The sequence below is a fragment of the Bos indicus genome, chromosome 21 (genome assembly GCF_029378745.1).
Source record: "Bos indicus isolate NIAB-ARS_2022 breed Sahiwal x Tharparkar chromosome 21, NIAB-ARS_B.indTharparkar_mat_pri_1.0, whole genome shotgun sequence".
Classification (NCBI taxonomy): Eukaryota; Metazoa; Chordata; class Mammalia; order Artiodactyla; family Bovidae; genus Bos; species Bos indicus.
In genome coordinates, this window is record NC_091780.1 from 8,076,572 (window position 1) to 8,102,016 (window position 25,445).

General features: G+C 48.9%; 1 protein-coding gene across 1 annotated transcript in view; it reads left to right on the forward strand.

The window, feature by feature from the left end:
• Positions 1-500: 500 nt before the first annotated feature.
• Positions 501-25,445, forward strand: part of IGF1R (insulin like growth factor 1 receptor) — a 304,926-nt gene continuing 279,981 nt past the window's right edge. Inside the window, exon 1 of the mRNA XM_070775032.1 lies at positions 501-640. Within this exon, the coding sequence (XP_070631133.1) occupies positions 547-640 (94 nt within the window). The 5' untranslated portion in view covers positions 501-546. The remainder of the gene's footprint in view (positions 641-25,445) is intronic.

Consider the following 25,445-nt stretch of genomic DNA (forward strand, 5'->3'; position numbering starts at 1 on the left):
GCAGGAGGAGGAGGAGGGGAGCGGCTCATTCATTTTTCCTCCGCATTTCTGCCCCCGGCCGGCCTCCCCCGCGACCCGGGCTCTGGGGCCGTGTTGCGAACTGCGTCGCGCCCTCCCGCCGCGGAGGCTCGGGCGTCGGGCCGCCTCCCTCTCTGTCTGGGGTCGGGTTTGTTTTCCTTCGCCAAGACGGATCCGGGCTTGGCCCCCTTCTCTTCGCAGTTTTTCCTCCCTCCTGCCTCTCTGGGTTTGAAAATGGAGGCCGACGACGCAGACAGCCCGCCCCGGCGCGCCCCGGGTTCCCGACTCCGCCGAGCGCTGGGCCGCGGCTGCCGGCGCTGAGGGCCGCCCGCCGCCACCGCCCGCCCCGTCCGCGCCTCCCCGCGGACCCCCGGCCGGCGCCGCCTCGGGAAGTGTTGTCGCCTTCGCCCTTGTTTTTGGAGGTGGGGGGGGACGAAGACTCGGAGACTTTTTCTTTTCCTCCTCCACCACCCCCCCCCCCTTTTTTTTTTTTTTTGAGAAAGGGGAATTTGGTCCCAAATAAAAGGAATGAAGTCTAGCTCCGGAGGAGGGTCCCCGACCTCGCTGTGGGGACTCCTGTTTTTCTCCGCCGCGCTCTCGCTCTGGCCCACGAGTGGAGAAAGTGAGTATGTGCCCGCCGCCCGCGGCCACTGCGGGAACTTTTCCTCCGAGGGGCTGCGCCCTGTTTGCGAAACCCGAGTTGCCACCGTCGCAGCTGTCGGGCTCCCGGGCTCTGGGGCCGCGGGGCGGGGCGCCGAGGGGCTCGGCCGCAAAGCCAGGGGGGACCCCTGGGCCCAGGTCGTTGGGTTCGGAGGCCCGCGCGGCCCCGGGCTCGGCGCATCCCCGCGCGGGAAGGGCCTCGGTGGCTCTCCTTTCCGCGGTCCCGAGAGCCCTGCTCCGCGGCCCGGCTGTCTGGGCTGCGCTCCATACCCGGCGGCCCGCGGCGGGGCCAGGCCCCGGGGCTCCAGCGGGGAAGTTCGCGCCCAGCCGTCCGCACCGCGCGCCCGCGCGGGGCCTCCCGACACGCGGCGCGCAGGCGGCGGTGACAGCTCGCGCGGCGCCCTCGCGGCTGGGGGCAGGTTCGGTGCTCGGGGGTGGGAGCGGGCAGCCCGCCGGCCCCGGGGCTGCAAGGTGCCCAGGAGGAGGTGCCCGGCGGGGAGGCCCCGCGGCCCCAGGACAGGTTTCCAGACATTCCAGCGAGATCTCCTGTCGCTCGCCGCGCTTGGCCCCTTGGGCTCTTTGGGTTCCCTGTCGCTTTCGCTGGATCCGCGGCGGGTCGCCAGCCCCGTCCGGCCTCCCGGGACTGCTCAGTGCGGCTGGGGGTGCGGGGAGCGTTCCCACTTACATCTCGCACCCCACGGTGCAGCCCCTGGAAAAAGGCGAAGTCGGGGGCTCGGCGTCAGTCGGGCTGTTCCGGACAGCGCGTACGGACCCCGAGTTCAGAGGGTTTGGGGGGCCCTTCTCCCCGTTTTCTAGCGGCTCGTGGACTCCTTCTTCGTCCCGGCGGGGCTAGGAGTGGTAGGGCGGCCTTCGAGTGTGCGGGAGTGGGTGTGTGGTCGGAGCCGACGTGCATTTCCACACACGTGCTCGCAGCCACACGGCCGCCCAGGGACACCGGGCCGCCGTGCCCCGGGGAGAGGTGGCCCGCGTCGCGGTTTCGGGCGCGCGGGGCCCGGCGGCGGTGGGCGTGCGGGGAGGGGGCTCCGCGTGGCGAGCGCGCGGCCCCGGCTTGGGCTTCGTGTCCCGAGTTGTGTTGCGCGCCCCCCACCCCCCACCAGCACTTCCTCTGCACAGTTAATAAGCAATATCGCTCCACGCGCTGCCGCTTGCAATCTGATAGCTTTTGTTTTGGTGGTGTCGGCTAAGGGTAGGGACGGGCAGGGAGGGAGGGAGAGAGAACTTAGGGCCCCGCGGTATGTGGAGCGGGGAGAGGAGGGGTTTCCATTCTTCTCCAAACAGTAAAGGGAGGCTCTGCTGGTCCATTCGGGACGGCAGAGTATCTTGAGCACGATTATAAAGTTTAAATGTAGGCACAGAACTGGGGCTGGGAACGGCGAGGGCGTGTTGGTGAGTAATGTTTGCCGAGTGTATGCAGGTGGTGCCAATTAACTTTGAAAAATCACGACTGCGCCTTGCACAGTGAGGGGGAGAGTCAGGAGGCAGCGGGGGCTGCCTGGCCCGTCTTAGGTGCAATTCGGAAAGACTGTTCGTATAAACAAACCCTTCTTAAACGTTTTGTAAGAAATGCGTTCACGACGGAGTATGAGCAGATTTTTACAGGATTAGCGTGTTTACTGCGTGGAGTAAGACTCGCTTTGAGTCCGGACCCTCCACAAATCTGAGCTCTCCTGCTCTTTGTTTCCTGAAGTTTCCGCACGCTGGATTGGGCGAAAGGCTCTCGGCACCCTTCTAAGGCTCACAGATGGTGTTTGGGGGCACAGAGGGGGGCTTCTAGCCTTCAGGAGCTAAATATAGTTCAGGAGACACAAGAGAGTTAATCCATTTTATTACGGCATGTTGTTGAACTGTGTCCTGTCTCTAGTTTTATTGTTTAATGTTAGTAAGTTCTGAAATTCACAACACCAGGGTTGGCCTTGCTTCTCCGACGCAGGGCTCCGGGATTTTAAAATAGGATGTCTTGTTGTTTGGAATTCTTGATGAAAAATACTCTTTGTGAAAGGTGTTTTGTTCTGTTTGTTTTTCTTGAGAAAACAGGCAGGAGAGGAAGGGGCGTTTTAACTACTTTTATAGTACAAGATGCCAAACTTTGCTCAAGGATCCGTTGCAAATAGTTGGTTTCTGAAAACTTGATGGATGGCCAGAAGACGCCCCATTCCTGATTATGGTTTGTTGAAGTTCTAACTCACTACCTGCCCCTCCCTATAGCTAGGAAGTTTTCAGGAGTAAATGGTATGCTCAGCATGTGTTCAGCTCTTAGTCCAAAAGGTGCTGGAACTCTTACTTCTGATAGAACTAAAACCACCGGCTCCTATCAGAGACAAGCATTGTTTTGACTGTCTAGTATAATATAATAAAGATTGGGGTGCTGTTGATTAATAATGTGTTGGCTTATTTAGGGATTAGTGTTTTCTCTCAGAGTGTAATAGCAGTAGGGGTGATTAAAAAAAACACAAAAGCCTTTAATTTGGAAAACCTAGCAGTTTTGAAGCAGACGAAGTCATAAAGACTTTGTATCAGTGTACTGTGAACACTGCATCTAAAAAAGGGAGGTCTGGAAGTTAGGAGTGATAGCCAAATAATATGATGCTTAAAAAAAACAATCAGTGTGCGCTTTAAAGGTATTGTGGCCGTCTCATTAAAAAGATTCAGTCATCTTTCTGCCCCAGGCACAGTAATACCCTATTGTCAGGGAAATGTAGGTATGTGAAAGATGGGTGTTTAAAGAACTTTGCTGTTTTATTACCAGGAGAAGAATCCCAGAATAAGAAGTTTGGAAAGAACCTAAATAGCAAATTATAGTTTAGCCTCTCTAGAGGGAAATAGCAAGTAAAGGGTACTTTTGTGGAGAGGTGGGGTGTGGGTTTGAAGTTTAAAAGGTTATATGTTTAATTTGTGAGAAGGATTAGAAAAGTCCAACATTAAGAAATATGCTAAGGTTGACTGGAAGAACCTTAAAAACATCATGCTTAGTGAAAGAAGTCAGTCACAAAAGACCACATATTGTATGATTCCATTTATATGAAGTCCAGAATAAGCAAATCCATAGAGACAGAAAGTAGATTAGTGGTTGCATAGGGCTGGGGAAGGAGGGGGTACGGGTTTCTTTTAGGGGTGATGAACATACTCTAAAATTAGATTGTGGTAATGGTTGCACAACTTTCTGAAAATGCTAAAAACCATTGAATTGTGTACTTTAAATTAGTGACTTTTATGGTATGTGAATTATATCCCAATAAAGCTGTTTTTCTTTCAAGAAACATGTTAAGGTTGAAAAGAATGTATTGTGTTACTTTGAACATAGAATCTGTTGATAGATTAAAATTATTAAGTAACTTTGTCCAGCAGGTTGGTGTCTCCTTTTTTAAAATTTATGGAGTTTTTCAGACTCATGAACTACAAATTGATCATTGAAGCTAAAACAGCGGAGATTGAATGCCATAGGGGAAAAGGACAGACAGGAAAAAAGAAGCTTGGTTAGGAATAGCTCACATGAAGGATTAAGGGGTTGGGTGAAAAGAAATGCAAGTGCTGGGAGTGAAAGTCAGATTTGTGACACTGAAATCCTTGACTGAATCTGAAACGACGTTGGTCTTTCCAAGACTAGAGTTTAGGAGCTGAGTCTGATGGCGTTTTGTATTCCAGTTTTCTTACAAGTTTTTTTTCCAACAAAGAAATAATGTAATGTTTTAAGAGGATAAAGAATTCCCACTGTCTCTTTTGATATCCCATATTAACCACCCTGGTAGTATAAACTTAAGAACTGCTTATTGTAATACAGTAGACTTTTTCTTTTCTTTTTTTTCTCTTTTCTTTGTTACTTGTTTTATTTCTTAAATAGTTGCAGAGTCTGAGCAGGAAAGAGAATTTCTGTAGGATGCAGAAGTTTTTTTAGATACACAGTGATTATATTTTTTTAATTAAAATTTCTTATCAAGAAAAAGATTTAAAAACATAGCAGAAGGATTTTTGTCTTCAAACTGGTCTGCCTTTATCCAGACTTAGCTTGGCCTGTTAATAGGAAAATACCTAAAGAATAACTGTTTACATTTGTTTTTGGTTTTTGCATAAGGCTCAGTTTACTAATAAAAATGATTCCTGTTGTTCTTATTGTTGCAAGATCAGAGCAGTAATGAATATCAACTGTATCATTTTCACTTGCTGCCTTCCAGTTTTGCCAAGGAGAGCCCTCATGGGACAGTAGCTTCCTTTTAAATCTGGTTTCATTTGTTTTGTAAGAATGTGCTGTAAGAAGCAGCTGAATCCAGCCAGCACTTATTGAGTACCTGCTGTATGGAAGCTGGACACTGCCTTACGTGATGCCTGCACAGAGAGAATTTCACTTTTGTCCTTAGGACATTTTACATAATCCTGCGTGAAACAAAGTTTCTTGAAAATTCACATCTTTTTCTGACTCAGCCCAGCATGCAGTTCTGAAACAACATTTTAAAGGCCCTTTAGAAACATTTCTATAGACTTAAGATAGGAAGTCTGTCAATGTTATTGATCTTTCTGGAGGCATGCATGGCATGGCTTGCCTTCTGAATACCCGCCCTTGTATTGCATTGCTGCTGGCAGGCTGAGGTGTACCTGCCAGCCACCCGTCTCGATCAGCTGTGCTGTCTCCTTTCTAACATTGGTTTGACAATTGTGATTAAAAATGTGCAGTGCCGTGTTTGCCATTTGCCAAAACTTCAGTAGGAGTCACAGGTGTGCATGAGAATGTTCTATGGCACGTTTTGAGTTGTAAGGAAGGTGGGACTGACTCTAAAGCTTTTCTGGATTTATGCATTGCTTAGTTAGCTTTCTGGAAAACTTTAGAGAACTCATAATTGTAAGTCCTTGTTTAATTTCAAATACTTTGCTGCTTTTGAAAGCATGAGATTAAAGAGGTAATCAAACCTTGAAATGTCTTTTAATTGTAAAATGTCCAAGCCATGTTTCTCTCTCGGTTGTGATTTTTTTTCTCCAATTTGTTTTCAAAACTCATTTAAAATATCAACCCTAGTTCACGGAGGAGGGATTTGTGCCCGTGGGCCAACCTGTTTGAACTGCTGTTCTTAGCCAACTTATGACAGGTGCCATCTGAGTCCAAGGATGCACGCCCTCATTGTACTAAATATATGATGGTTGCACACATGCTTGGGATACAGTTTCTTGATCTCTCTGTCTGCGATGTTCTGAAGGAAAATTCTAAACGCTTTAAAGGCAACAAGTTGAATTATGAATGAAGCACTCTGACCTCTCCTTGAAAATGGCGTTTGGCATCTGATTATGCAGAGGAGCTTTTCCAGTTATTTGTAAACAAATGATTTGGCTTAAACTGAGAGGTGGCAGGGGTGAGGGTCGGGGGGTCGAAAGTCCTAATGTTTTTGCACATTGAGACCTGTTGACATTTGGGGAGGATTTTCAGTATTTGGAAACATTAAAACTTTGAAATGTGTCACCCTTACCCCAACCCCCAAGGATCTGGAAAGAACTGATTGTTCTTAGGAAAGGGCATATGGTTGGTATAAAATGGTTGGTAAACAGAAGATCTTTAAAAACAAATTAAGTTGTTATTTCAGTAGATGCATACTCCCTGGGCATGATGAAGTTTGTTTGTTTCTTTTGTTAAATTGTTTAGGTTATATTTGACTCAAAATATTAACAGTGTCTTTGATTTTGAAACTTTTGAGCTATGAAGACTAATTTTTTTTTTTACTTTTAAAGCATCATTTCTACTCATGTTGTAAAGTCCCTAATATCAGTTTTGAAGATCCCCTACTTTTCCCACTTATGCCAGCTTCACTTAGGGCTTATGAAGTTGATTAATTTCAAAATCTGAAGGAAATACTGATATTTCTTTACTGGAATTGAGAATTTTTTTTTTTCTTTCCCCTTTTCCTAAATAAATATATGTTGAGTACTTAGTGGACTCAGTTCTTCAAGTTTGCCTATCTTCCCTGGTGGCTCAGACTGTAAAAGCGTCTGCCTACAATGCAGGAGACCTGGGTTTGATTCCTGGGTTGGGAAGATCCCCTGGAGAAAAAAATGGCAACCCACTCCAGTACTCTTGCCTGGAAAATCCCATGGACAGAGGAACCTGGTGGGCTACAGTCCATAGGATCACAAAGAGTTGGACATGACTCAGCAACTTCACCTCTTTAAGTTTAAAAATTTGTTCTGATGTGATAAACTATCCTACATACATTTAAAAAGATACGTGTCACACCATAGAAATTGGGCTCCCCCGATGGCTTAGCAGGTAGAGAATCCGCCTGCAATGCGGGAGACGCAGGAGATATGGGTTCAATTCCCGGGTCAGGAAAATCCCCTGGAGAAGGAATGGCAACCCACTCCTGTATTCTTGCCTGAAAAATTCCATGGACAGAGGAACCTGGCAGGCTACAGTCCAAAGGGTCGCAGAGTCGGACACGGCTGAGTGACTAAGCACACATAGAGATTACTTTCTATGTTCCTTTAAAACACTAAAGAAACAAACTAGTAAGCAAGGCTTTCATTTTTCTTTCTTTTTTCTTCATGGACTAGAATTCAGATTTTATTGGAACACAGCAGAGACTAGTTTCTTTTATGATGAGGGATGAATGCCTGCGATTGCAGTAACTGTTGTGTATTGTTGCTGCTGTTTATGATGGGGAAAGGCAGACAGGCTGGAGGGACTGCCTTTATTCCCATGGTTGTCCTCTCCTTGGTCAGTTGCTGGGGGTGTGTCCATGGAGCTGAGTGACCCACCTCTGGTGGCTGATGGTCTTAAAGCCCACTCTTTCTTATTTGAAATAGATTGGTAACTAACCACAGAGGGAAGATGTGCATGCATATGATGGATGTCCCCAAATGCAGCTGAGATAGCTATGCCTGCTTTAAATTGTTCACATTATAATAGTCCGGAAGTCTTAATTTTTTTTAATTTTATTTTAAGCATTTATATTTTTAAAGACTTTAGAAAGTATTCTGTTCTTAATTTATTCCCAGTCCAGAAAGTTCTTGGGGTTTGAAACTTCATTTTTTACACCACTCCTCAGCCTCTTAGTCCCCTTATCAAGGCAAGCATCTACTTTAGTAATAGTTATATAATAGAAAAGGCCACTTGTTCAAAATTGTGTGTATTTCCATCCATTCATCCAAATTCTGACGGTTTCAAATACATTATTATTGTTGTTTTGTATACTTTTGTATGGCTGCTTTTTTTTTTTTTTTAAAGCTGGCACTAACTTTCTTTAAACTGGCTGTGGAATTATTTGTCAGTTTGGTAATTTAGGTATATGCATACTGCTTTCTAAATTACTCGACCATGGGAGAGCAAATATATGTCGACGGTCTTAAAGCATAAATGTTTTATAGAGCAGAACTTTAAAAACTTTCTTGAGATATTTTGGGTGCCAACTTTGAGCTTATCCTGTCACATAAAATATAGTCAGTGGTTTGTCTTTATAAAATCAATTATTAGAAATGCATGTTGACTAAGTAAATGAGACAGTGCCAATTTGAGTTAAGAAAATTTAGTTAATAACAGTTTAAGGGAGAGAAGTCTGATGATGATTAGGGAGAGATGAGTTTATAACAGTTTTTCCCAAATCGGAAGCGTCCAGCTGACCTATAATAACCTCCTGGAGAAGAGTAGGAAGCATAGAAAGAAAGCCCAGGTGAGAGGTCCATGATCTCCTTGCCTGTGAAAGTGAAAGCGAAGTCGCTGAGTTGTGTCCGACTCTTCTCGACCCCATGGACTGCAGCCTACCAGGCTCCTCCGTCCATGGGATTTTCCAGGCGAGAGTACTGGAGTGGGGTGCCATTGCCTTCTCCACTCCTTGCCTGTACCAGCTAGCAATAGGGGAGAGGTCCATGGTCTTGCCTGTACCAGCCAGCAATAGTTTTCTTAGGTCATCAGCTGTTACTTATATTTAGGTTGTAAAGTCCTCAGCAGTTGTGCAGTTACTACCAGCGTTGTCCTGTGTTTATTCTCCCCTGCTAAGTTTTGGGGGTCTCTCAGTAGTGGGGTAAAATACCTACCCGTAGCTCAGACTCTGAATTTGAAAGAGAAACACAGATTATCATGAAGACAAACGATCAGAGACCAGAGGCAGAGGAAGATCTGCTGTTGGGCTTCCTTAGTTCTGTTGTCTGATTTCTGTGGATAATGAGTTCATGGAATGTGTGAGATCACAACATGTTATAGTTTCATCCCAGGAAATTCTTTTGTTACCACTGTTGTACTTGGTTGAGCTGTGTATCTGGGATTTTCTGTCTAGCATTACCTCAGTAAGATTTTCAACAACAAGTGGTGTTGGGTCAGGATGGAATTTCTAGTTACATTTCTGTTCATCAGCCCCTCTCTGGGGAGACTCCTCTATTAAATGTTTCCTTTCTCCCTCCCTGAGTCACTTGAAATTGTTCACATTCGCCCATTTCTGGCTCCACCCTGGTCCCGTCCAGACCTGCATGGACTCTTGGAGGAGATGCTTGGTTGGCCTCTGGGCCGGGCATTCTGACTCCAACGCCCTCCTTCTGCTTTGATGGGCTTGCCAGCCCCAGATTATCAGCATGTGCCTTTTGTGGTGCTGCCCCTAGGTCCAGGAATCAAGTCCGAGGGCCCTGTCCTGGGCTGTAATCCGCCCTTACCGAGACTTTGCTATAGGGATCCCGTGTGAATTCCTAGGACTCTCTATCAACACGCTCTAGCTGTACGGTAAGTAAGCCCGTTCCTAGCTCCATGTTTTGCTCCTTCTGTATTCAAGGCCTGGAGTGATTTTCCTTTTTACTGATGTTGCCAGAAAAGGTCAGAAAAATTGGAGTTGGAATCTCTGTTTCATTAAAAAAAAAAACCCTCTAGGTTTCAGATCTGTGAAATAGGGACAAGACTGTAACTGTGTAAAGTTGGGAGTTAATTCCTGTTCCCCAAGTACCTTCCTAGAGTTTTAGTTCATCTGAGATGCCATCTTTTAATTTCTTTTTTTTTTAAATTTTACTTTATTTTTAAACTTTACAATATTGTATTGGTTTTGCCAGATATCGAAATGAATCCGCTACAGGTATACATGTGTTCCCCATCCTGAACCCTCCTCCCTCCTCCCTCCCCATACCATCCCTCTGGGTCATCCCAGTGCACCAGCCCCAAGCATCCTTTTAATTTCTAACACAGATTCCTTCTCCTTTATAAAGCTTTTCTTGATTACTCTCCTTTCTATAGACCTGACTTCCTACTTGTTCCTTTTGAGATCATACCCCCTGCTGTGCCGGTTAGCAGTGATTGGTTTTTGTCTGGGACCTGAGCTGTTGTCATTTTAGGAGGCTGTAGAGAGAACTGCAGGCAGAGAGGCAGAGGGCTTGGGTTTGAATCTCAGCTCCTCAGTAGCCGAGGCCTCAAGCCAATTGTTTAATCTTCCTGTGCCTCATCTGTAAAGTTATAATTCTGATAGAACCTACTCCAGACGTTTATTCTTAAAAGCGAAAAGCGAGCTGATGCATATGTCAGATACTTAGACAGGCTGGCGTATCCTAAGTCCTCCAGCTTTTGTTTGCTACAGCTCTAATGGATGCGGCATCCTTGAACAGAGTTGTTGTTTGGATACTGCCAGAAATGCAGGATGCATTTGACGTCGGGCTTCCGTTGTCGTTTAAATGTTATGCAGAGCCTGGCACATAGTAGGTGCTCAGTTAATGTTCTGTCGTGAGGATTTATTTTGCTAAGGTGGTTACCAGGATTGCAGTTTGCTTGTTTAACACAGTTTTGTGATTTTTTTTAAACCTTTTTTCATTAAACAGTGGCCGGTGCCTGAAGTGCATCGTCCATTTCAGAGGTCTATTATGCTTTCTCTGTCTAATCGTTTGGCCGTGTCTGCTGGTGCCCAAGAAGTGTCCAGTGTGCGCTTTGTCCGCCTCACCAATGCGTAGGCGCCATCTAGTGGCCAGAAAGGAAATTCGGCCTCTTCCGTGCCTAAGGATGAAGACGGCCCCGTGGTCCCTCTGTCTGGCTTAGGTTCCTGGGAACCCAGTTCCAGGAAAATGTGAGGACTGCAGGCTTCTGTAGGACCTGTTGGGATATGGTTTTCAATTAAGGTTGCTCTGCTGCATCAGTGAACTGGCTTGAGAGAATTTGGGTCTCCCTAAGTGGTGTGAGCAACTTTTGACAAAGTTGTATCTATCTACCTAGCGCACCTTTTACAGTTTGGGATTTAAGATGTTTTACAGGACTTAAATAAGTGACAACTTCTAAAATATTCCTTTCGAGGTTAGAGGTTTAAAACATCTACTGATTCCTTTTGAAAAATAAGCGAGATTTACTTCCCATTGCTCTACTTAAAATGTGTTTTAAGACTTTAATTATCATCTTATATGTGTCCCCTTGGGCAGTTTTCTGTAGTTCTGGTGCTCACACGCCAGAAACCCTAACAGAGAGTAGTAACAAACACTTTGATTGCTGCTGTTGGGCCTCACGTTGCTTGTATTTTGTTAGACATTTTTCTGTACCTGGTTTGCTACTTGTTGGGTAGTTTCAGAATCTGCTTTCTCACTCCCTTAGTTGAGGCTACACTAAGTTAGTGCATAGGTGGTTCGTTTAGAAAGTGTTAGGCTCATCTCTCTGTGATTGCTTTTGGCTAGTTTTCATTTGGAAGTCATTGGCTTGGCTGTCTGATAGAGGATTGCAACTTGCCATCCTCTGAGACATTTTGAACAACAGCTCTGGCTGTTTCTGAAACAGACTGGACCCACTCAAGATCTCTTTGCCTTGGCAGGTGGGAGCCCCTGTGCCAAGGGGCTCTTGGCAACTGTACTACCTCCTCTGATACAACTGTATTACCAGCTCACGCTCTGGCAGACTCCTTTCAAAATTAGCTGCAGCTCTCCCTGTCCGGCGGCGGCCTCGACCCTGCCGGCTGGGTGGTCCCACAGATCTCTTTATACTCCTGTTGGTGCGTCGTCACCAGACTGTTGCACTCTACTGGTCAGGGAGGCGAGCGGCACCTTGGTTATCCTTGAATTCTGAGCTCATGCTTCAGTGCCTAGCACGTAGGAAGACCTCAACTAATAGAAGACCTCTTAAAGGGACACACTCAGTCCCCCATGTCTCCTTCACTGTGAAACAACGTGAACAACAAATTTATTTTCATCTTGTTATGACCACTCTTTGCTGACAAAGGTCCATCTAGTCAAAGCTGTTTTTTTCCCAGTAGTCTTGTATGGATGTGAGGGTTGGACCATAAGGAAAGCTGAGCGCCGAAGAATTGATGCTTTTGAGCTGTGGTGTTGGAGAAGACTCTTGAGAGTCCCTTGGACAGCAAGGAGATTAAACCAGTCAATCCTAAAGGAGATCAACCCTGAATGTTCATTGGAAGGACTGATGGTGAAGCTGAAGCTCCAATAATTTGGCCACCTGATGTGAAGACCTGACTCGTTGGAAAAGACTCTGATGCTGGGAGGGACTGAAGGCAGGAGGAGAAGGGGATGACAGAGGATGAGATGGTTGGATGGCATCATCGACTCGATGGACATAGGTTTGAGCAAACTCTGGGAGAGTGAAGGACAGGGAGGCCTGGTGTGCTGCATCCATGGGTTTGTAGAGAGTTGGACACGACTGAGCGACTGAACAACATGATCACTCTTCTAGCTGAAATGTTTTATCAGGCCAGTTACTACTACAGAGAACTTGGAAGCAATAAAATTATCTTTAAGATTATGGTTTAATCAGGCTTTTTGTACACTGAGGTGAGTGAAAACCCTAAAACCCCTGGAAAGGTCACTTGTGAGTCCAGCCCTGTGTTGAGGCTGCCTCATCTCTCTGGAGGGAGGCCTTGTTCCAGAAGTTCCCTATAAATGTGGTTCAGTCACTCAGTCATGTCCAGCTCTTTGCGACCCCGTGGACTGTAGACTGCCAGGCTCCTCTGTCTGTGGGTTTCCAAGGCAAGAATCCTGGAGTCGGTTGCCGATTTCTTCCCCCGGGGGTCTTCCCAACCCTGGGATAGAACCCCAGTCTTCTGCTTCTCCTGTGTTGCAGGCGGATTCTTTACCGCTGAGCCACCGGGGAGGCCCTTCGAGGGTTTAACGCGTCTTTCTCAGCACCAGCTGTGTCCGGGACGGGATGCAGGCTGCGTGGAGCTAGCGCCGCTTGGAGGCAGCCTGGATCCCGCCGTGTGGCGTGCTGGGCTCGGCCTGAAGCCGAGGGGCAGGCGGGGCGTCCGTGGGCTCCCTCTGCCACTCCTGACCCTGACACTTTCCCCTCTGAACGACTGCGAATGCCCAGGCTGTTTCTCGTGGTGTTTCCCATCTTCAGCTCCAGAGACAGCACGCAGAGAGATGGGGTTCTTAGGAAGGTCTGACTGGACTGAGCGGGGCTGCTGTTTCTTGCACAGTTTCCTTGACGAGGCCAGTTAACTTTTGCCTTGACTCCTGGCGGGGACGATAGCTCACCTTAAAGACTCCTGTCACTTAAGTGCGCCCTCTTCTTCGGGGCTGTGGATGAGGCCTCTTACGGCCTCATTGTGGGGCCACTGATGTTGGAAGCCTGCACCCTGCATCCACCAGAAGTTGGTGAAATAATAGATCTCCTGAACGTAATTAACACCTGAGAGATTACCCTTGAAAGCTTCATACCCTAAGGCCTCTAGTCCAGTGGGATATTTCTTACAGATAAATGGAAACATGACCATTTGAACCTGGCACATTAATTTCAGGCATAGCCTGTTTAAGAGTGTCTTGGAAAGCGCCATGCAGATGTTGAACAGGGTCAGGTGAGCTCCATCTGTACAAGCCAGCATGGCGCCTGCCTTTTGTCTGCCCTCCTCACGGCGCTTTCTGCCTTTGAAGCCCCCCCCCCCCCCCCCCCCGCCAAGTTCCCTTGCCACAGGCAGCCCCCTCAGACATAGGCAGATGCTGGAGCCTCAGTGTCCCCATCTGCGGTTCGCCATGCCATGAAGGATAGTCTTGCATCCCAAGTGCCCAGCAGGACTGGCTTGTAGGAAGTGTCCAACAGGTGCATGTTTTAATCTGTCTCTTCTGCAGGCCCTGGTGGCCCCGCAGCCTCTCCCTGGAGGACTGGCCCCGTTTCCTGCACTTGCTGTGATGTTCTGAGCTCCTGAGACAGGTGGGCAGCCAGGGTGGGGGGCGTCAAGCTGCTGAAGAGCTCGGGCGGCCATGGGTGCTCCGACTTTGATGCTCCTTGAAGGTTTGACTCTCGGGTGCCCTGGGACAGGCTCCGGCTGGCGGGCAGGGCCGCTGGAGTCTGAGGCAGACAGGAGAGCCAGGGGAGGACTCAGACCTATGAGCGTCAGGGTGTTCCAGGGGGGAATGTGGGGGGCTGCTCGGGTCGGTGCTGGTGACCCCGTGAACGTGCGGTGAGGGGGGCCCTGGAGGCCGGGTCACACCCCGACCCGTCAGAAGGGCACCCCTGGAGCAACACCCAGGGACATCGGAGGTGCAGGGGAAGGAGAGCACCAGGCTGAAACTGGGGGGCCGCACAGCCTCCAGACATATTCCTCTTCTCTGGAAACAAAAGGGAAAGCTCTTCAGGTGTGTGTGCATTGCCGGGCACTGCTCTCCCGCTTTCCAGGGACCCAGCTTGGCTGTGACCCCAGGTCCCCTCTGAGCCGCGTGCTGGGCCGTGGCCTGAGGTTGGAGGCTGGGCGCCCGGAGCAGGGAGGGCTCATTTGTTGGAAACGGGAGGCCGGTTCGGTATCCAGCTCCGGGCTTTGCTACTGGTGCTTTTTAACTTGAATGCGTACTGATGATGTTTTGAACTCGACCGGCACATTGTTGTTCCCCTGAGAAGCGGTCACTGGGCCTTCCACAGGGGTCGGGGTGGGGGGGTAGTTAGTGCTGGAAGATTCCTGCTGCCCTTCCTGCAACTGTTGCCACTGCACAAATAGCCTTAGAAACAAACACGCCAGTTCCAGAGGTCACCTGGGGGCCTTGGGCGACTTTCCTGCTCTCAGTGTGCTGACTTCCAAATTCTAAATCCCTTTTGCCTGTGGAAGCGAGCAGACCTAAGGGGTGCAGTGTCCGTGTGCCGCGGGCAGAAACCGCGCCTTCTGCTGGGTCCAGAACGCCCTTCTCCCCGGTCGTCTTTGATGCTCCAGGTTTTGTACGGCTCGGGCTCTACCTCGAATGAGACGTCTGCTGATGGGCTGTGCCTGGACACCTTGTTTTCCTTCTGTATCCCAGTTTTCTCATCTGCAAGATGGGAATTGGTTAATGGCACCCATTTCAGAGGACAAGTCAAAGTATTTCCTGGGCAAAAAAACATACATTCCTTGGAATGGCGTGCCTGTCATCTGCACTAGGGGTTAGTCGTATTACTGTTATTAAAGATGGAGGAAACAGACGTTGAAAGTTGTCTACTTCCTTAAAAAATGATCAGTGCCCTCCTGGTGCATATGGGTTCTGATGTTTGGCTTTTAGCATCATTCGCCTTCTCTGACCTTCACATCAAGACTCCAGCAGCTTCAGTTGACTTAGAGGAGTTTCGTGAGCGCTGGCTCCAGCCTTTCGTCTTTGGGGATAGAAGGCACCTCTGTCTGTTCTGTTCCTCTCTTTTCCTGTCATCCCTGCTGCCTCCGGGGAAGGACGCAGAGCGTGCTCCTCCAAGAGAGGCAGTTATTTGAACCCCAAGATAGCCCAGGCGTCGGGGCTTACCGGACGGTGAGTCACTCCTCAGTGGCACCGAGCGTGTACGGCCCTGCTCTCTGCCTTCCTCAGGAGTGGCTCGGGGGGCCAGGTGGCCTTCTGGGGAGGAAGGTCCGCATGAGAAGTGAGGGGGGCGTCATAGCCCCACCTTCATTCAGGACACAGATCCAAAACACGTGATTCTACTTATCCAAAAACACTAGTTCAAATATTCAAAATACTGGGAAAAGTGAGAACGTGTGGTGTGGGGTCCTGGCTGCCAGAGGTCTCAGTGAGGGGGTGGGAGCCAGCCCCAGAAATGGTGAGAGTGAGAGTGTTAGGTGCTCAGTCGTGTCCAGCTCCTTGCCACCCCATGGACTGTAAGCCCACCAGGCTCCTCTGTCCATGGAATTCTCCAGGCCAGAATACTGGAGTGGGTAGCCATTCCCTTCTCCAGGGGATCTTCCCAACCCAAGGATCGAACCCGGGTCTCCCGTATTGCAGGGAGATTGTTTGCCATCCGAGCCTTGGGGGAAGGTGGTGCCTGGTTAGTAAGTTCTTTGCCAGAGAGCCGCCTCCAGGAGGGAGAGAAGGAGCTGCCCTTTTGCTCTGCCCCCTTGGATGGTACAGGTTTCTGGTTCCTGGGATGGAGATGAGGCTTAGTCCTGCTTCGGGAGCTTGTTAGGTAGGTTTGGGTGCTCTCGTTAGGGAGCTGTTACCTATGGTAGTGTTTCCTAGGGAAGTGTGTTTTGAATCCAGACCCCTTATTCAACCAGCTTGATGAAACAATTCACAGTAAGAGCGCTTTTCTTAGCAGGAGGAGTTAATTCCTTTGGTTTACAAGTTATTCCTTGAGGTCAATAAGCACGAGACAAGATGAGCCACTTACTAGTCATTAGGGAAATGCAAATCAAAACCACGGTGAGATACCAGTTCATGTCCATGAGGATGGTGATTATCAAAATATTGAAAATAACAGGTGTTGGCAAGGGTGTGAAGACGTTACAGCCGTTCTGCGTTGCTGGTGGGAAAGTAAACGGGGCAGCTGCTGTGGAAAGCAGCGTGGGGTTGTCCCTCGAAAAATTAAACACAGAGTTGCAATCTGATCAGCAGTCCTACATTAGTATATGCCCAAAGGCCTTGATTGCAGGGAATCGGAGATATTTGCATACCCATGTTCCTAGCAGGAAATAATTGTTTGCGGTAGCTGAAAGCTGGAAGTGTCCGTTGGTTAAACAAAAGGTGGCCTGTGTAAGCAATCAAATATTATGCAGCCTTAAAGAAGGTAGGAGATTCTCACACATGCTACAAGAAGGATGAGCCTGGAGGACATTATGTTATGTGAAAGGAGCCAGCCACAAGTCAACAAATGCCATCTGATTTCACTTAGATGAGGAACCTACAGTTGCCACATTTACAGTGACAGAAAGTAGAAGGCGGGTATCAGGAGCTGAGGGAGGGGAGGATGGGGAATTAGCGTCTGATGGGTTTGGAAGTTCGGTCATGCAAAGTGGAAAGAGTTCCGAGGATGCATGGTGGCGATGTCTGTGCAGCAGTGTGAATGTGCTTCATGACGCTGAACTGTGCACTTAAAGGTGTTTCAAGTGGGCTTCCTTGGCGGCTCGGTGGTGACGAATCCGCCTGCAGTGCTGGAGACTGAGTTCGATCCCTGGGTCAGGAAGATTCCCTGGAGAAGGAAATGGTAATCCACTCCAGTGTTCTTGCCTGGGAAATCCCCTGGACAGAGGAGTCCATGGGGGTCGCCAAAGAACTGGACATGACTTAGTGACTAAGCAACAACAAGTTGTGTTTATTTTTACCACGGTTTCAAAAAGTCTGGTTTCTTGAGTATGTGCCGTGCAGAGAGGAGAGCAGGAGCGTAAAAGCCAGCCCCCACCCGTGGTGATGGAGGCAAGCGAGGGCTGTCACAGGTGCCCCGGGAGCTCGGGGGCTGGGTGAGGTCAGGAGAGGTGTCCCCAAAGCGTGGCTTTGTGCTGAGCCACCAGGGGTGGGTCTGTTTGCTGTAATGAGAGAACATCTCCAGTGGCGCTTTCCTTTCAAAGGGAAGGCAAGTCAGGAGTCAGACTCCCGTGCCATCTAGCCACAAATGAAATTTATTACTAATCAGCCATGTGACGTGTAATTGCTTTTTCATTTTCTTATTTTTCCAGAAGAGAGATTTGTTTAGATATCTGGTTCCCTCACTGATTAGACTAGAAGTTTTTCATTTGCCTTGACAGCTCAATTTCTTCCCGCTCGCGGACTCCCCCGCCACGTAGGGAGCCCTGAAAGAAAGGGCTTGACCCCTGCGTGCCCGAGTGGGAGCATTTCCTCAAGCAGAGAAGGAAGCAGAGGCCCTGGGGTGTGGCCTGAGGGCCAGGGCACGTGCTGCCTGTCCAGGCGGGCCGCCTGCCCTGCACCCGCAGCTGCTCTCCGGGCCTGCTTCTGCGTCCTAAGTTGTCACCCTCTGGCTTAACCGGGAGTCGGGGCTCAGGCCTGGACCTGCCTTGTTCCACCAAGAGTGGGAGGCAGGTGAGCCCGCCTGGCTGTGAAGGGAGTCCTCTCTGCCCCGCTCAGTTGAGCAGCCTCTCCGTTTGGGCCCCGTGGGAGGAATCTCTCTGTGGGCGGCTCCACTGGGCATGGAAGTTGACTGGTACTTTCTCTGCGTCTCAGAAGTAAGCTGGAGTGACCACTCTCGTTCTCCCCGGGCAGGAGGAAGTGTCAAGAGGCTGGGGTACTGCTCCCCGGCGTGGCGATGCGCTCTCATGAAGCTGGGGGGACATCTGCATCGTCTCAGGCTCTTGTAACAAATCACCACAGGCTGGGGGTTAAACAACAGATACTTAGTTCCCACAGCTCTGAAGGCTGGAAGTCCAGGATGAAGGTGCTGGCAGGGGCAGTGTCTGATGAGTGTGTACTTCCCAGCTTGCAGATGGCCGGTGTCACATGGCGGCGTCATGGGGCAGAGGGAGGCAGGCGAGCACGCTCCCGTCTTCCAGCCCAGAGGACGCTCATGCCTTGGTGGGACCCGCCACAAGGTGCCATGACCTCACTGATAGCATCCTGCGGGGGGTTAGGGCCTCAGCATATGAGTTTTCGGGGAACACAAACACGCATTCCATAACGATGGAGTAATATACATATATATGAAGTTCTTGGTCAGTTTCGAGAGTTGGCTTCGGGTTTGTTTGGAAGAACTAAGGGAAACCCAGCACCTAAACATGGATGCTTTAAAGATGGCCCTGAGTGCACTTGGCTTCTGATGCTTTGGCCAGGTGCGTGAAATGTACAGGTGGTCTTCTGGGCATGCGGTTGCTTTTCTTAGAGTGGATGCTGCGTGAGAGGAGCGTAGTTATTGGGAGATCTCACACGACCCCTGGAGAAGGAAATGGCAACCCACTCCAGCGTTCTTGCCTGGAGAATCCCAGGGACGGGGGAGCCTGGTGGGCTGCCATCTATGGGGTCGCACAGAGTCGGACACGACTGAAGCGACTTAGCAGCAGCAGCAGCACACGACCCTGCTTCCTCCAGTTTTGGACAAGGGAGTTGCTGCCTTTGAACTCTGCGGTGGCTCCTAGTGGGCAATTGTACTCCAGGACCGCTTCACTTTGAGTTTTTGAAAGCTCAGCTCCTTGGTGAGGACTCTCCTTTCCAGTGGGATGGAATGTAGTTCAGAGGCCCTCATCTTAGCTGCCCCCCCCACCCCCAGGGTCTGTCTTGTGGATATGACTCCAGCAGTGGTGAAGGGTCAGGGACGTGCTGGGGATGGAACTCCCTTTCAACATGTCCACGAGGCTGGGTGACTGGGGAGGCGACTGTTAATTGTTTATAAGCATGAGCTGTTTACAAGTCATACTTGCTATTTTCAATCTGACCCTGCTATTATGTTGTTTTGTTTCTGTTCACAGCTGAGTTTTAAGCTGGGTAGGATTTAAGGGTGAGTCACTCCCATGACGGTAAAATCGGTATCGATCAAGCCTTCCTGTTAATCCTGCGAGCAGTTTAGAGACGGATGAGGCGTCTTAAGGCTGCTGCTGGGAGGATCCGAGAGTGCAGGCTGCGGCCTGAGGTCAGGCTTCCTCAGGACTCAGCTCACCACTCTCATCTGCCGGTCTGGATCCGGCACGCTGCTTGGAGCCTCCGCTGCCTGAAGTCGGGGCGTGTTTCAGTGAAGGGGATACGAGCCCTGGTGAGGGTTGCTCCCCTCCATGCAGAACTCTCTCTGGACCACTGGTCTGAATGTTCAGTGAATGTGTGCCAGGCATTTGTGGGGAACTTAGGATCCCTTTCCTGCCACCCTGAACTCTGCATTGAAGTCCGATTTGCCACCTCGTTCCTGCCTTGGTCAGAAAGTTGCCCTGAGGGTCGTGTGTGCCTGGCAGCTGTGGATTCTTCTGGATGGAAGGACAGAGAAAGGTTGAGGGTCACGTGTCCGGGCAGACTGACGGGAGCAGGACTGCAGACAGGGCCGAGCAGTTTCTGAGGGTTCGGCCCCCGGCTCCCATGGGGGCAGCGGCTAAAACGCTCACACCCAGCTTCCTTTCGCCTCCTGGTCATCCTGCCAGGTGGGTGTGCAGGCCCTGGGCTCTGCAGCCGGCTCAGTGTCCCAGCTTCGAGTCCCAGCTGAGCTTCTGGAGGCCAGCTGCCTGGCGAGGAAGCTGCCCAAGGCCTGGGGGGCACCCTGGCTCCTGGTGGGGCGGTGGGCCCTGTGCACTGCCTTCAGCCTTCTCTCCAATGCCAGGCCTGCCCTGGGCACCGTTGAAAGCAGACAGGGCACTGCCTGGATGTGGGCAGTGGAGTGGAAGGTTCTGGTGAAGCTTGTACTGCAGAGAAGAGGGGGTGAGCAGGTGGATCAGGGGCTTGAGGGATAGAGAGCATCTGGTTGGGAGAAGTTGAAGAGGGACAAATTGGAGTGTCTGGATGTTCAAGGACGTGCCAGCAGTAGGGAGGTGTCACGGAAGCAGCCCCTGCCTTGGAAGGGTGTGCCATGTGGCTGCAGAGACTCTCCTGGGAGCGGACCGGGGTCGTGATGAATAGGACCAGAGTGGGCAGGGGCAGGGGCAGTGGGAGCCCAGCAGGAGGTCCTGGGCCTCCTGGAGGAGGTGCTGGGAGGACCAGGGTTTACTCAGCCTGGGGCTGAGCTGGGTGAGGGCTGAAGCATGTGTGGTGTGGCCCAGGGAACAGGCTGGAGGTGGGGGCGGAGGGTGAGGCTGGGGGCAGGTTGGGGCTGGTATCAGGGGTCCTCGGAGGCCAGGCTGAGGGACGTGATGGAGTCTCAAGGGCAAAAACAGTCCACGAAAACCGATTCTCTTGTGTAAGTTAAACTAATATGCTGGTGGCCCCTGGTCTTTGTGAAATAACCCAGAGCCTTTTGGGGGAGGTGGGAGAGGCTAGTCCCCCTGCTGTGTCCCGGGCTGTGTCCCGGGCTGACTCGGCTCTGTCTGACTTGCCGGAGTTACTCATTTCTGAACCAGACAGAGGCCTCTCAGGTTATCACGTCCAATGGGAATAAGCAGAAACGTCCATTCTCTCTTCATTTGCTTCCCACCCCAGGTCAGCATTGTTTTAAATGCGTCACCACATGCAGCTTGCTAGTGGAGGTGGTGTGTCTGACCCCTGTAGAAAGTAACTGGAGATGTTTTCCAAGCCCTGGCAGCTTTTTGGTGTTCGGACTGTGAGGGCTTTGGAATGGGAAGGCATTCTGGTTGAGTCGTGGAAGGAGGGAGACCTTTGCAGGGAGGATGAGAGTGTGGCCTTTCCCCTCAGATCAGCATAGTAAACGCCTGTGCAGACGTTTGTAGGGTGTCTTTGTGGAGAGCGAGCCCTGTACTGTTGCTCGAGTGCCCTTAAATTAACAGGTGAAGGAGCGATGCCCGGCTCAAATCTGACATCTGAAAGCGTTCATGCAACTGTTTCGTGGATGTTTGAGTTTTACTCAGATTTAGTAGCCTCTGTCAAGTAGATAGAATCTTCCCTGAAAACCAGTGTGACGATATGCATCAACCATCGGGTGTTCTGAGATGTGAAATATTTAGTCCCAGGTCTGCTGCAGGCTCCACACCGGGTGGGAATGGGGGGGCCGAGGCGTGAGGCCAGCTGTCTGTGCCCACCAGGACCCCGCGCCTGGTCCTCTGGAGCAGCATCATAAACAAAACCCCATTTGTAGACAGTGAGTTCCCAGTGAACCTTTAATTATGGGGGCAAGGTATGTATGCTGGTTGGGGCACAGAGCCAGAGGTTAGGGGCTTACTCACTGCTTAATTCTCCCTGGCCTTTCTTGCTCAAATCTTGGTTCTTCTAAGGTTCAGAAAATAATGCAGAATGCCTAAGATTTCTGAAATTCCTAGCTCTGGAGACTTGACGACATGAAAGAGCCAGGATTTTTAGGCTGGCCATTTCAGCATCAACCATTTCCCACTTCCTGATTCGTAGCTTCCAGGATTTGTAATGCCTTTGGACATTTTTTTCCTCTCTTGTTTAAAAGCAGCCATTGAAGAAAAAGTAAATAGCGGAGTCCCCGGCCCAGAAGTCCTACTTCCTGTTGTTGTACTATTGAGCTCTGAAAGACAGCTTTGCAATTTAGGCTCTTGTTTGGGCTGTCACAAAGGAATTCTTGAGATCTTTTTGTTTGGACAGGCTGTATGAAGGCGATAAATGGAAAGAACTTCAGTTTAATCAGCCCAGAAGTGCACAGGTGGCATTATAGTTTCCTCCTTAGCTTTATGGGGGGTGTGAGTAAGTGAATATAACCCAAGCAGTAGTGAGTTTGCTAGTGCACACACGCATTTGCAACCATGCAGCTGTTTCCCTCATAACGTTTACTTTTGAAAGACTTACTCAGGTACAGATGACACTTTCTGAATATAAAAGAAGTGGGAGTGTTTATAATTCTTGTAACAAGGGAGAAAGATCCAAAGTAATCAAGAAAATGATGGAATGTCAGACTTCCCCTTTCCCCACCAACCCTGTCCATGAAATGAAAGTGTGGAGCCCCAGAAGTGTCTCACATTCAAACGCTTCCGTGCTACAAATTTTATTCCTCCCGTTTGAAAGTTCTGATCTAATTTGTGATAAGAGTCACAAGATTTTGAGAAGTACAACAGCCTTTCCAGCTTTAAGGGATGATATCTTGGCCGCTGAAGTGGTCCTGATTGTGTAAACTAATTCTGGCCCCAGAATCATTTCATCTGTGGTGAATGGACCCCCTACCCGCAGGCCCCCAAATCCAGGTGTCTGAAAAGCTGAAGCAGGATATCTAGTGATAACTTGATCTAGGCTTTCATGAAGGTGAACGACAATGTTTCTGGATAGAATTCCTAACGTCCAGCTCCCCTTGTGTGGTCCAGTACCTGTTATGGATACTAGGCTGCGTTTGCATCTGGGAGCATGTGAAGGTGCTGCTGTCTGCCTTTCTGGGGTTATAGTCTATAGCATGTATTTGGAGGGCACGTGGTTTTACACAATCTGGTTAATTGATATATTGGTGGAACAGCCCCTCTTCTGGGGGACTCTTCCTAAAGATCATAAGCAGGAAAATCTTTCCTCAGCTTCCCAACCAGTGGGGGAATAACAGCTCTCTATCTCTAGTTTTTGGGGGCCTCTGTCAACAATTAAAAAATGGGAAAGAGTACACAATCCCCTGGTATGACTTTTAGTTTTTAGTGATTTATTTATTTATTTTTTTAAGCACGAAGACCTTTGACTCTTAGTAGCTTTACACATGGGCTTCCCTGTAGCTCAGCTGGTAAAGAATCCGCCTGCAATGAAGGAGACCCTGGTTCAATTCCTGGGTTGGGAAGATCCTCTGGAGAGGGGATAGGCTACCCACTTCAGTATTCTTGGGCTTCCCTGGTGGCTCAGATGGTAAAGAATCCACCTGCAATGTGGGAGACCTAGGTTCAACCCCTGGGTTTTGAAGATCCCCTGGAGAAGGGAATGGCTACCCACTCCAGTATTCTTACCTGGAGAATTCCATGGACAGAGGAGCCTGGTGGGCTACAGTCCATGGGGTTTCAAAGAGTAGGACACGACTGAGCCACTCAGCACAGCACAGCACAGCCTTACACCTCATCTTTGGAAACACTACCTTTTGAAACAGGTGGTAACTGCTGGCTCCTCCCACGTGAGGTGCAAGCTCTGTTACAGTTAGGCTGGCCTCACCTCTGGCCGATGAAGAAGTCTTCCCGGGTTTTGCTGATGGTGTAGAGAGAGCTCTTGGGAGCAGGGTGTTTTGAATTAGCAGATGGAGCACCAGCTTTTTAAACTTGCTGCTTGTTCTGCTAACTAGGTACTGTGCGTGTGTACACACCTGACAAGCAGCCCCTCTGTGTTGGGCTGTGCGAATTGGTTTCTCATTTTGTGTGTTTGAGGCCAGTGTGTTCTTCTCTCTGGAAATCTAGCTAGCTCCCCTTTCTCTTCAGCCAGTGAACTTTACATTGTCATTGCAGTTTTCTCTAGGAAATATTTGCACAAACTGGGGAGCCCTGTTTCTGTCGTCTGTGAAGGCCATCCTGGGGGTCAGAGACAAGTTCAATTGGCAGAATGAGTTGGTGGTGGTCTCTGAATGGTCAGAGTGTTAATGCTATCTATAGCCAACCTGTGTCTTTGGGGGAAGAGTGGATTTTAGACGTGCTTTAAAATAATGACTGCAGAATGAATCTGATTCTTGTATTGAGACAGGGAGGGAGTGAATGAGTGAAAGTCGCTCAGTCGTGTCCAACTGTTTGCGACCCCATGGACTACACAGTCCATGGACTTCTCCAGGCAAGAACACTGGAGTGGGTAGCCTTCCCTTCTCCAGGGGATCTTCCCAACCCAGGGGTTGAACCCAGGTATTGAGATAGGATCAAATCATAATTGCACATATCAAAAGGACAAAACGGAAGTCACTATCACTTTAACCTAAAATATGGGAAACAGAAACTGAAGGCTCCATGAAAGCAAGAATTGTGCTCACTGTTGAGTCCATGGTACTTGGCACATGGTGGGTTTTATGAAAAGCTAAGAAATGGATGCCAGAGAGTTCTCAGATCACAGCCCCAGCAAGGCCTCCTGCCTCCTTCCACGCACTGCGCTCTCGGTGGAGCCTACTGCCTCCTGTAGATGATCCTGCGGTCGAGAGGGTTCTGTGGCAGTGAGAATTGATTCAACAATCATGCGTGTGCACGGCAGTATACCGCTTCACATATTTGACCTGTTTAAAGATAATATGCCACTACGATGAACAATGAACCTTTAATTAGGGGCAAATTTGCCTGCCACCTTATACTACAATTATTACATTTATTGCTTTTTTCAAATTATAATAGTAATAAATGGTTATTAGGGGAAAATTGGAAACTATCATTAGGAAAAAAGGAAAATAAAAATCATCTGTAGTCAGTGTAGAGATAACCATTAATACTTCGTTGTAATTTCCTGAGGTCTTTTTTGTTTTTATCTCCCTCAACTTACCTGTGTACGTATATATTTAAAAAAACAAAAATGAGTGTTCACTATACGCAAATTTTTATCTTCATTCTCCTGCTGCTTAGCATCACATTGTGAATTTTTGCCTGCTGCATTATATTTTTATCATCTGGAATATGGTCTTTAGTTATTAAAATTGTATAATTGCTAGATTTAAGCATTTTACAATTTGTGCCATTAAAAATAATATGATAAAATCACGTGTACTATTGTTGGTACTACTCTTATTATTTCTTTGGGTTAGACTCCTAAGAGTTGAAAGAGTGGAATACTGGGAATTTTTTTTAAGTGTGTATACTTTTGATCCTAGATAAATATTGCCAGATTGCTTTCCAGAGAACTGTAGTTTAAACTCCATCAACAGTACCCAGCACCCTGCTCTTTGTCAGTATTGAATGTAAATTGAGCCTCGCAGTTTTAGCGTTTAAAAAATTTAATCTCACTGCTTTAATTTCCGTTTAAAGAATTATTGAGGAGATCTTTCTTCCATTTTTCGATGGGCTTTCTGTCAGTTCACACTTAGATTGGTGTGGCCCTCTCTCCCCAGGAGTTTACCCTGCGGTGCTTCACCCTGTGCTCTCCCTATTGCAGGTCTTTCCTAGTCTGCTGTCTGTCTGTTTTTTCACTTGTTGAAATATACAATGTTTCATTTTAATATGGAATAGCAGTCTCTTCATTATGGTCTT